The 11,755-nt window shown below is 51.6% G+C and overlaps 1 protein-coding gene across 5 annotated transcripts in view; it reads right to left on the reverse strand.

The window, feature by feature from the left end:
* Nucleotides 1–349: 349 nt before the first annotated feature.
* LIG3 (DNA ligase 3) overlaps nucleotides 350–11,755 on the reverse strand; it is a 29,119-nt gene continuing 17,713 nt past the window's right edge. For 4 of the 5 annotated variants that reach the window (XM_024111179.3, XM_065573001.1, XM_008174667.4 and 1 more), the window contains 7 exons: nucleotides 10,662–10,785; nucleotides 10,087–10,229; nucleotides 7,772–7,846; nucleotides 6,086–6,232; nucleotides 4,969–5,143; nucleotides 4,475–4,569; nucleotides 350–1,234 (listed from right to left, as the gene is read on the reverse strand). In XM_024111179.3, the coding sequence (XP_023966947.1) occupies nucleotides 1,001–1,234; nucleotides 4,475–4,569; nucleotides 4,969–5,143; nucleotides 6,086–6,232; nucleotides 7,772–7,846; nucleotides 10,087–10,229; nucleotides 10,662–10,785 (993 nt within the window). In that variant the 3' untranslated portion in view covers nucleotides 350–1,000. Of the gene's footprint in view, nucleotides 1,235–2,515; nucleotides 3,528–4,474; nucleotides 4,570–4,968; nucleotides 5,144–6,085; nucleotides 6,233–7,771; nucleotides 7,847–10,086; nucleotides 10,230–10,661; nucleotides 10,786–11,755 lie in introns of those variants that run through there. The other variant, XM_065572999.1, reaches the window with a different exon arrangement.

Consider the following 11,755-nt stretch of genomic DNA (forward strand, 5'->3'; position numbering starts at 1 on the left):
AGATGGGGCTCTTCAATCTAGCAAACAAAAGTATAGCAAGAGTCCAGTCCCTGGAAATTGAGGTTAGACACATTCAGACTGGAACTGAGGCACAAATGTTTACAGTGAGGGTAATTAACCATTGAAACAACTTACCCAAGGCTGTGGTGGATTCTCCACTGCTGGCCCCTTTAAGACTAAATATTTTTTTCTAACACACATTAATTCAGGGAAATCCTATGCTCTGTTATATGGTCATAGTGGTCCCTTCTGGCTTTATAATCGATGAATTCCAGAAGACCATGCACAGAATTAGCTCCTCACTAACCTTTGACTCCAGCAGCCTGGTTGTGACAAAAGAATATCTTGGTGACACAAACCCTTAACGGAAGTTTATTTGGCCCAGTTTTAAAATGAAACACTGTCTAACTGTTTCTGGATGCTGACCTATAGCTTTGATTGTTGAAACAGGTCAGCCAGCAACAGTCTTAAAATAAACCCGAGGAGAAAATACCAAGCAGTATAAATGGCAGAGAGTTTAGACTAGCCTTCTTTTGTTTGAATTATAGTAGTGTGCAGCAAGTTCATACTGGTAATACGTCTATAGGAAGTTAGACACACTGCCAGGGTTTGTCTTCTGTTCAGATACAGAACAGCCTGAGAAGAATATCTGTCCTTAGCGGAAAGGAGAAGACATTGTGTAGTTTTTATTTATAAAAATACCCAAACTTTAAAACAAAATCGATGAAATCAGCACCTAGATCGAACGGATGGGTTCAAATGATGGACAGAAAGAGAACGGATTCCAATGGTGCCATCTTTAGTGAGATCTCTGAATTCATTCCAGCTGGCACTGATAAAAATCAAAGTGGTTGCTATGGGTCCTTAGAGCCCAGCTGTGAGGAACTCCAGGCATTTGACAGATCTCAGCCTCTCTTCCACCTGCCTAGTCGCTGCTGTTCCCTTAAAGAGTTCCTTCCTAGAGCACAGCAGTGTTGGGCCAGGCAGCTGCCTTGAGTTTTTAACAGGGGGCCACCAGCCTCCGTTTCCGGATACACTCCCAGATCCAGTCAGGAGAAACGCGTTTGGCTCCAGGGTTCTCATCAACATCCCCTATTACGTGTGTTGCTGAGGCAGTGTCAAACTCTTGCACAAGGTCTCCATCATACGCCACAAAGTACCGGCGGATTTTGCTGAAGTCCTCCACGGAGGGCGGTAGGTACAGCTTCACCCCTGTAAATATGTCCAGCAGCGTCTGCGAATTGTGGGGAAATAGATAAAGATGATGAGGCGAAATAAGAGTGGGAAAGAGACTAAAGTGGCCTGAGTGCTTTACTAGAATAAGCGCTCTTCAGGCATGGACTCACTACGTACAGCTCTCGGTGGTCTTTGGGTGCTACTGCAACACAAATAAGGATGCAGCTTATTTAATAAAAGCTTTGGGAACAAAGACTTTCTTTTCTCAATGCTGAAAATGTTCAGTGTTGTTTCAAATGGGACCTCCAATTCAGAGGGCCTCACCCAGCAGGTGGTGAACAGGGAGCACGCTGAGGCAGCAAGATGCCCCCCAAACCCAGATGAGTAGGAAGCACAGGGCCTTACCTTCTATGCTGCCGCTGTGCAGTGTGAAAGCTGCAGCAGGACAAGACAAGTGACAACTCTCCTGCGACACGTAGTGGTGGATTTGCAGGTGGTGCTGTAGGGGTTTATAGGGCCAACCCCTTATCCCTTCTCTGTAGCAATGCCTGCTAAGAACCCAGCGGGACACCACAAGCTGACACTGTCAAACTGAACAAACGTCCTCCAGCGCCCCAATCTCAGTTCTTGGAAAGTATTCAGCAGGTTCCAAGCACGACCCCCTCCAGTACAGAGTCCTGTGAGCTCAGAAGAGGGGGCTACAAACCAAGAGGCTCTTGTTCTAATCCCAGTTCAGAGACTGTCTTACCTTTGTAAATCCCTCACTCTTTGGGTTTAGTTAATCCATCTGCACTGGGATCTCTCACACCCAGACACACTCCTGTGAAAGTTGGATGCTGCAACTGAACTGTGCGTCCATAGCTAAGTGCCTTAGCAAGAGCTAAAGGGCCACTGCATTAGCCCCAAGTGTTACCTCTAGCTGGCTGCTCTCGGGGCCCAGTGACCAAAACAAGCGACCTCCAGCCTGCTGCCGAGATGCCCAGTGCCTTTGGCAGTCCGTGTATTTCAGTTTATCTAGTGCAGCACGGTAGCCTGAGAGTTAGCACTTGCTATTCACATCAGGAGTTGTCCAGCCGACCCAAACCCAGGGACTCTTTTCCCTGTACCTGATCCCCCCCCAGCTCGTACAGAGCCAAGCAGGGCCTTTGTCATTTCTCTCCAGGCAAAGGCCACCAAGCTCAAACCTTCCTCAAAGAGCTCGGCAGGGCCAGCACAGCCTGCTACAGGAGCCAGTGCACTTGCTCGTTGAAGGGTTTACTGCCGATTGGCACAGCAAAGCCCAATTTTTCCAGCCCCTGTTCCTCATCTACTGTGTCATGTGACAGCTCCTTGTCCTGACCTGCGCGTTCCTGATCAGCTCTGCCAGCCTGTCCAGGCATCTCAAGGGTGGCTATGCTTTCTTGCGCACCATGCTCTCCGCATGGAACGCCTCCCCAAACTGATCCATGACGCGATCACTCCTTCTGCAGACCCACCTGGCAGTCACCCAACTAATGGGTGGGGCTGAAGATCAGTCGATTGATTTAAAACCCCCAAACTCTACAAGCCTTTCAGGTGCCTGGGCCATGTAGCCACGTGACTTTATCCTCCCAATGATGAGTCACTTACGTAAGCTGCACAGGTACACTAATTAATGCAGAAACTGGAATGGCTCAGACTTCATCCTGTAGGACATAACGTGATCCCCAGCTGGGATCAGGACAGACACTTCCTCCCCTCTGCACCCCGACCGCTTCCACACACAGCACTGCACCAACGCCCGGGTGCAGTAACAGCCGTGCCTTCTGTCACAACATCTAGTCCAGCCTGCTGCTGGAGTCAGGACGATGGGCCCCGAGCTGCTCTGGCATGACAAGCCCCGTTATCTCAGCCAATCTGTACTCCGTGTGAAAGGAGGGGAGGAGACCGGCTCAGTCGGAGGGGCTTGCTGCTACCGTTTCTGCTTTTACATTTCACTGAACTCCGGTTCTCAGACTGGCTTACAACCAATCCAGTGGGCAACTACTGAGTCATCCCTGCTTTGCCCAGGATGGAGGGCAGAGGCGGACTGAGAATGCACACGGTGTAACGAACATCTGGAAGAGAGCCAGGCTCCTGAATGAGCCAACGTGCCTGCTCACCGCATCTACCAGACGCCTCAGTCATTTCCTGCAAACCCAGCTGCAGTGCAACACTATCAGCGGGCTCTTTCGCAACAGAAAAATCCAGTCCGTTTATTTCAGTCTTTAATGACTAGCTAACGGGCTGCTCTACGAGAGTGGCTGCAAAAGGCTCTAGCTCTCCTACATGCTGATCTGCTAGCACCTTCCTGGGTGCCCAGCTCGCCTGCTGGTTCTCTCTCCACGTCTGCTCTGCAACAATAAACAACAGCCCCTCTGAGCGGCAGGTCTGCTTGCACCGAGTCTCCTTCCTAGCCGAGACTTGGCTCTGCATGTGCCTGGGGGTACGAGGCCCCAGCCCTCCTGAGTAACTCACAGCACGTTCCCATTCACCCTTCCTAATGGCTCCTTTCCCCCCCCACCCCCCTCTCTCTTACTGGCTTCTCCAGAAGACAATGTACCTCCTCCTAACCTGAATGGCCTATTGGCTTGGCCCAGAGATTGGATACGGTTCTGGCAGATCTTCCTCCACTGGGTGCAGTGGCCAAGAGCAGGTTGAAGCAGGAAGGCTTAAAGCACCCACCTCCACATGCCAGGCCCCACGTCCTGCAGCCTGGCAACCCTTGTTTTCCAGACAGCTGGCTGCAGCCATGCCGGGGAATATGTCCCAAAGCAACGGACTCCACTCTGCTGCTCCCCAGAGCCCACTGTACTGCGCGGAGAGCGAGCAGATCCCGCCATTCTGAGTTAGAGGAAGCGCCTCCCTTCCCTCCCGATCACTGGATCAACTTCACAGGAGGCAGCTCCGGCGCCTAATCCAGGGTGGGGGTCTGGGTCTCCCCAGCTCCTTGGCTGGATGCAAGGTGGAAAAGCTGGAAGTGAACCGATGATGGCGCCCCCACTTAGCAGTGGCATGCTCCAGGCCAACCCTTAGTCCTTCTCCCCAGGGCATGGCTGGCTATTGCTTGCTGCTGGTCACCGGAGAATACTACTGCTACCCAAGGTTCAGGGGAAGGTTACATCAGGCCCATAGACTCCAGTATGGCAGACACGGTAGCAGCCTAGCTTCCCCCTGCACAGCACATGGCCTCTGCTTCAGCTTTGTTCTGGAACACTCATGCGCCTTAATTTTCCCCGTCTCTTAACTGCCCTGCAGCTCCCCCACTGGTCTGAAGCCATCCCCACCCAGCCGTCGGTACCTTCTTTCTGTTGTCATCCAGCTCGGCTGCTTTCCGTTTCTCCCCTCGCTTGTCCTCCGCCTTCTTCTGGGGGGATCGACCAACTGCTTTGCTGCCTGTCAACAGGAATGGCCTGGATTAGTGCACTTTGCAGAGACGGGGGTGTTTTAAAGCAGGTTTGGATGCACAGATGGAGAGAGGAGAATAAGTTCCCTGCTCTAATCACTGTATCGGAGTGTTTTTATTAATTTACCAGGTTGTCTCAATACTGGGTTGTAGCACCACATTAGCCTGGCTTCCACCTCTCAGTCCCAGGGAGCCTCAGAGCCACGGCCATTCACTTGACGTTGTGAATTGCAACGCCAAAACCACAGGCGCTCCCACCTTTGCACTGTGCGACTGACACTAACGTTAGGTACATGGTGCTGCCAGTGTTAGCTGAAGGCAAACAGAAGCCCAGCCACCAAACCCCAATCCCCAGAGGCCCTTACACTCTGTGGAGGGCACTCTCTTACCTTCTTGCTTCTTGGCTTTTGCAGGTGACTTGCTTGGGGGTGTCTTAGCAATTTTGTGGGGTGTGGAAGACCTAGAATTTCCCTCATTCTCACCACTGCTGCTGGCTGTGGACCCCTCCTCCTCTGCGACAACGATACTGAAATCGGACTTCTCCTTGGAGAGCTGGTACAGATCCTGTCCCGCAAGGAAACAGATACTGCCTGTTAACCACAGAAAGTTCCCTGACATCACATGTGAAATGCCCAGAGACGCAAGCGATAAACCAGGCACGCCCTAGGGATCCTCTCTCCAGCACCTGCCCTCTGAAGCCCTTTCCTCACGCTCTCCACATCCTCCACCCTCTCCTGAATTCCTAGCAGCTGCTCCACGCAAGACACTAAGAGAACAAAGGGTCATGATTAAACACCAAACGACAATGGTGAGGCCGAGAACAGCTGACTGGTGAAGGAAACCAAGAACCCATTTCAATCAGTCACGGACGGGACAGGTAAAAGGACGCGGTCAGGTTGTGCCCAGCGAGTGTGCTTCAGGCTCTTGGCAGATTGCCATTCTGACCTTGCTGTCACACTATGATCACCCCTCCCTTACAGTCAATTCCCAGATGTCTCCCCATCCTTTATTGGACATTGGTAGAATGTGGTAAGACTGGCAGAACTCAGGGGGTGGAGGTTACCCTTTTCCAGAAAAAAGTCTTCCTCCATCATCCTGGCTGTTACAAGAGCTAATGCAATGTGTTGCCAAATATTTCCCAACGGTGCACAAACGCTCTAGTAACTCGTATCCGAAAGCCTCAGGAAAGCCTATTGGTGTCCAGTATCATTATTAATCACATTTATTATGCTAGTGCCTAAGAACCAAGCAAGAACGGGGCCCCATGGTGCTAGGTGCTGTACAAACAGAAGCACATAATCCCTGCCCCGAAGAGTTTACAATCTAAATAACCAAACTGATCTCAGAAGCAGAGCAAAAATGCAGCCTATCACCACAAACACCAATTCCAGCAAATGTCTTTGTACACATGATGCAATCAGAATTTGCCTGTAACTTTATGAAGGGGTTTCCCTTCGGATTTATGTCCTTACTGTGCTACACCTGTGAATATATTACAAGTCTCACCTTGAGCTGAGGGAGGTTGGTGGCCGTCTTCCAGTCTTTGTCATCTCGGATCCGGGTGCAGCGAGGGAAGCGGATGGAGATCCCATCTGCAGTGTGGGCTTCTGCTTTAGAGAACTCAGCACCTGTGATCTCCCACACTGGGGCTTTCTAGACCGAGAATATTGGAGATCCATCAGCAAGAAAGCCCAACATTATTTTCCTTTGTAATCCTCTCTCTTCTACGAACTGAATGCATGTCTGAGCCCCCCCCGCCCATCTCTTTCACCCCCCCCACCATCTCTTTCACGGCAACAGATCAGGCCAAACTGAGCTAAATACACACAAATTAATCCTTTGAGTGTTGCCATTAGATCTTCTACCAAACACCTACAGGCAGCCATAAATAGTAACTCTGTTGTGTTTTCAATTATATGACCAGAAGTATCACAGATTGTGTGCACATGTGTGTCAACTTTGAGATAATAAATATAACAGATATGCATGGCACTGAAGCAGTCTGCAAAATTATGGAGTGACAGTAGATATTTAAGGTTGCAATTCAATTTTCATGAGCCCTTTAACTTAGAAAAGTTCCTTTCTGCCTGACATTTCACGTGAGGTCCCTCGCCAGGATGGATTTGTTGGGAAAAGTGAGTTTGCTGGGATCAGGTGTTTCTGAGAAACAGGATTTTTCCAGAAGTAAATGAGTCCTCTAAAGCAGTGGTTTTCAAGCTTTTTTTCTGGTGACCCAGTTGAAGAAAATTGTTGATGCCTGCGACCCAACGGAGCTGGGGATGAGGGGCTTGGGGTGTGGGAGGGGCTCAGGGCTGGGGCAGAGGGTTGGGGGTGTGGGCTGCGGGATGGGGCTGGGAATGAGGGGTTCAGGGTATGGGAGGGGGCTCTGGGCTGGAGTAGGGGTTTGGGGTGTAGGACGGGGTCAGGGCTCTGGGCTGGGGGTGCAAGCTATGGGCTGGAGCTGGGGGTGCAAGCTATGGGCTGGAGCTGCAGGAGAGGGCTCTGGGTTTGGGGGGCGTCTCAGGACTGGGGCAAGGTAGTGGGACATGGCCTTAACTCAGGTGGCTCCCATTCCGCACTGCAGACTGCTGCGTCTTGGAAGTGGCCAGCTGCAGGTCCAGCGCAGAGGCGCGCAAGCGGCCCCGCGGGGCTCTTGCCTGCAGGCACCACCCCCCGGCCAATGCGAGTGCAGAGCCGGTGCCCAGGGCGGGGGTAGCGCGCAGAGTCCTATGGCCCCCCTGCCTAGGAGCTGGACCTGCTGCTGGCCGCTTCCGGGGCACAGTGTGGTGTGAGAACAGGTAGGGACTAGCCTGCCTTAGCTAGTCCTGCCGATGGGACTTTTAACGGCCCGGTTGGCGGTGCTGACTAGAGCTGCCCCGACCCAGTGCGTGACATTCCGCGACCCAGTACTGGGTTGCGACCCGCAGTTTGAAAACCACTGCTCTAAAGGTTTCTGTCAATTCCTCTCTTAGCAGCTTGGGCTGGAAACCTCAATTTTAAAAAAATTTAAATCTTAGATGAGGTTTGATGCACCAGAATATTTTTCCCAAGAAAGGCTGCAAATGCGACATTGAGAACTTGTGCTTCCTCTCAGAGCCCCACCGCAGAAACTACTCTGTACATAGAAAAAGAGATTAGTGCATTGCCTCACGCCAACCCTGGAAAGCGTGATCTGTCCATGGAAGCACTTGCCTTTGGGTCTGGAACAATGAAGTCTGGATAATAGATCTTGTTAATTTTCAGCCAGCTTGGAATTTTACTGGGATCCTAGAAGGCCAAGAGGAACGGATTAAGCATAGGAAGGGTGATTATTACAACAATATGCCTGATAAAACACGAACCTGCTCCGACAGCAAATACGTGTTGAAGGGGAAGTTAGCCCTTATCTTGGCCCGCAGACAGAAAGCAGAAGACCAGAAGTCGGGGTGCAGGCAACGTGATGTTTATTGGGGTTAAGCAGGCAAGCATATGCATAGCTCTGCACACCAGCAGAGCCTTTTCCCCCCCGGGTCCCCCTTTTCCCCTTCCTTAGGGGGCATTATACCTGTAGTGCACGCCCTTGGTCCCACCCCTTCCCATTTATAGTCGTGTTCCATTTTGGAGGGTCTTGGGGCTTCAGTACCACCTCTTTTCTACCCCATGAGATGGGTAAGGAGTGAGGTTGTGCTTCGGTCAGAGACAGGCATTTCTTTGGCCTTTTAGTGTTTCTTATACCTTTCCCCCAACCCTCCTTGCTCCTCCCGCCTAGTTGCTTGACCTTATCTCAGGAGAGGAGTTTGAGGCAGGACTGTCCTTCAAGTGTGCGTTCGTATATTACACTCCCATTCTGCCCAGCAACACTTTAGCTCTCGCTCTTATCCCTCCCCCCCCCAATCTGCTTGTGGGCAGATGTAACAGTGTCTTTGTTCACACATATTAGTAAGAATATAAAAATATCAAAAATCAAATGGGTACACAAGACCCAAAATTCTATCTCAGGCAAATATACAGGCCTGAATACGACATCATCATGATTAACACTAACACCTGGTAGATTAGCAACAGCTCACTGCATCTCCGCACAAGGGATCTCTACCATTAAGAGGCCAAGATACTCCCTCAGGCCCCAGGATCGCAGGTATTGGGAGGCAGTGTATCCCTTAGATCTGCAGCAACCCTCTGCTGATTTGGGAGACTTGGTTTCCATCTATATGTTCATCCCATGTGAAAATTAAGTGTTTCACCAAATGGTTTAACTCGTTATAAACAGACTTTAGTTTACACAGATGTGCCAGGCAAAATTAATTCTCAACCTTCTAAAATGCCAGGGAAATGCTCCAAGCCCAATATTTGCCAACTTGGTATTTAAAATTCTGCCCCTAGATGACACTTAAAGTGGCCTGAGATATTGGATTTAGGCAGGGGTGGGCAAACTACGGCCCCTCAGAGCTTTGGATCTGGCCCGTGGCGCTGCCGTCATCACGTCCCTGCAGCCCCCGGGTGGTGGTGGTGGGGGGGGGGTAGAGGGCTCCATGCTTTGCCCTTGCCTCCAGGCACCGCCCCCTGCAGCTCCCATTGGCCAGGAACGTGGAACCGCCGCCAATGGGAGCTTTGGGGGAGGTACCTGGAGGCGCAGCAAGGGCAGTGCACGCAGAGCCCTCCGCCGCCCCCTCCCCCCCCCGCCCCGCCAGGGACCGCAGCGCTTCCGGGAGCAGCGCAGGGTCAGGGATAGGGCAGGCATGCAGGGAGCCTGTCCTGGCCCCGATGCGCGCTGCTGCCACCCCAGAGCCTGAACCCCTCCTGTACCCCACCCCCCAACTCCCTGCCCTAAGCCCCCTGCTTGCACCTTGCATCCCTCCTGCATCCCAACCCCCTGCCCTGAGCCCCCTCGTACACCCCGCACTCCTCCTGCATCCCAACTCCCTGCCCTGAGCTCCCTCGTACACCCCGCACTCCTCCTGCATCCCAACTCCCTGCCCTGAGCTCCCTGCTGCACCCTGCAACCCTGTGCACCCCAACCCCCTGCCCTGAGCCCCCTCCCGCAGTCCGCACCCCTCCTGCGCCCCTGCCCTGAGCCCCTGCTGCACTCTGCACTCCAACCCCCTTCCCTGAGCCCCTCATACACGCCACACCCCTCCTCTGCCCCAATCCATTGCTCTGAGTCCCTTCCTGCACACTGCACTCCCTCCCCCACTCTGCACTCCCTCCCGCACCCCAACTCCCTGCCCCGGCCCTACATACAATTTCCCCACCCAGATGTGGCCCTCGGCCCAAAAAGTTTGCCCACCCTAGATTTAGGTGTCAAAGGCACTTGCATTTGAATGTTGTGGCCTCAGCGTTTGTGAAGCAACGCTCCCATCTAGTGGCTAGTGAGGATAAGCACAGCAAACCACACAAACTGCCATTTGCTGCTTCTCATCGGAACGTCTAGTAGCCTGAATGAGAACTGAACGGCCAGTAGCCTCACACTGAGCTTGGATCCAAATATAAGATGTGCCCTCCCAGGCACATGCCAGAGCCCCCCTCACCTTGCTGATCTTCACCATGTCCAGCTCCGTCTGCAGGCGAGCCAGGGTGGCATCATCGTGCCCGCCAGCACACTTTGTCACCGTGCACCATTTCTGGCTCTTGGGGTCATAGCAGCCCATGAGGAAAATGGACATCATCCCACCTGGAACAGGGAGCAGGCGGGGTTCAGCATCGGAGTGCCAGGGGGAGCCCACCACTTCACGGCACACAAAGAGCCATCAAGATTCCCGGTCTCTGATCCTTGGGACTTTAGGCTTGTGACCGGGATTCCAGCCAGGCAAACCTCCACCCACAAAGCTTAACAATGAGCATCTGTACATTGGGCCACAGTGCACCAGCTGCCAACTCATTCGGCTGTGCACACTCTAGACCACAATGGAGCTCGGCTGCTAGCTGTATTATGGGTTACAGTACACACACACACACACACACACACACACACACACACACACACACGCGCGCGCTGGTACAGCCAGGTAAGAGCACAGTTGCCTGGAAACCAACGAGCCAGAGATTTTTCTCCCACCTGAAGCATAGGCAAGTTATCAACTCACGTTAGTTCAAGGAGACATACCTTTACTGCCTTGTCCATAGAAAGCTCCCAGAACCACCAGGTCTGCCGTGTCAGCCATGGCACCTTCATTCAGATAGTCCTTTTTCACTTTTAGCCAGTGACGTTTACCGGGCTCATACGTACTCTGCAAATAAGCAAGAACGCTAAATCAGAAAGGAACCCATTCAGATTTCTGTAGGGAACCATTTCAAAAAGTGGCCCAAAACTTCTATCTGTACTTGAGCCGTGTTTCCACGACCAGTCCGTGGACTGGGCTGGTCCCTGAGATCTCCCTGACAATTTAGAAATGCAGCAAGTCAGTCCCTGGTATCAAGAAGGTTGAGAAACACTGCACTAGAGTACTTCAATACTCCAGTTCAGAAGGAAAGGTTTAGACGAAGGCTTCCCTTGTTCATGAAAACAGCACCTACCAAAATCCAGCATGACATGACACTTCAAAAACAGGCTAATAATAAACAAGTGCCACATACTGTTTTCATCCATTGGTCTCAAATCACTTTCAAAGGGGGTTAAAGTATCATTATCCACATTTTACAAAGGGGGAAACTGAGGCATGGGGAAATGTTGTGACATGTCTATCGTCACACAGAGCCATGACTAGAACCCATATTTCCTGACTCCCAGTTCGGTGCCCTAGCCACTGGGCTACACTGCTACTGGCACAAGAGCACAATACAGCCCTGCTTCAAATGCATTTAGATAACCGGGAGACCAGATGGCAGGAAAACAATACGCGAGGGGGGAAGGAAGTGAGAACAACACTGGTTTAGGTAAGAAGCAGTGAGTAATCTGGAGCTCAAATGAAATCAACTGTAAGGCATTCTCGGCATAGTTCAAAGGCTTTTATCTACTTAAGAGCAGAGTTCAAGGTAAGATTAGATGAAAATAATTTTACATTACACATAGTGCAATCTTCTCCTGAGAAATTTCAGAGTAGCAGCCGTGTTAGTCTGTATCCGCAAAAAGAACAGGAGTACTTGTGGCACTTTAGAGACTAACAAATTTATTAGAGCATAAGCTTTCGTGGGCTGTAGTCCACGAAAGCTTATGCTCTAATAAATTTGTTAGTCTCTAAGGTGCCACAAGTACTCCTG

This window comes from Chrysemys picta, chromosome 19, assembly GCF_011386835.1.
Source record: "Chrysemys picta bellii isolate R12L10 chromosome 19, ASM1138683v2, whole genome shotgun sequence".
Lineage (NCBI taxonomy): Eukaryota > Metazoa > Chordata > Testudines > Emydidae > Chrysemys > Chrysemys picta.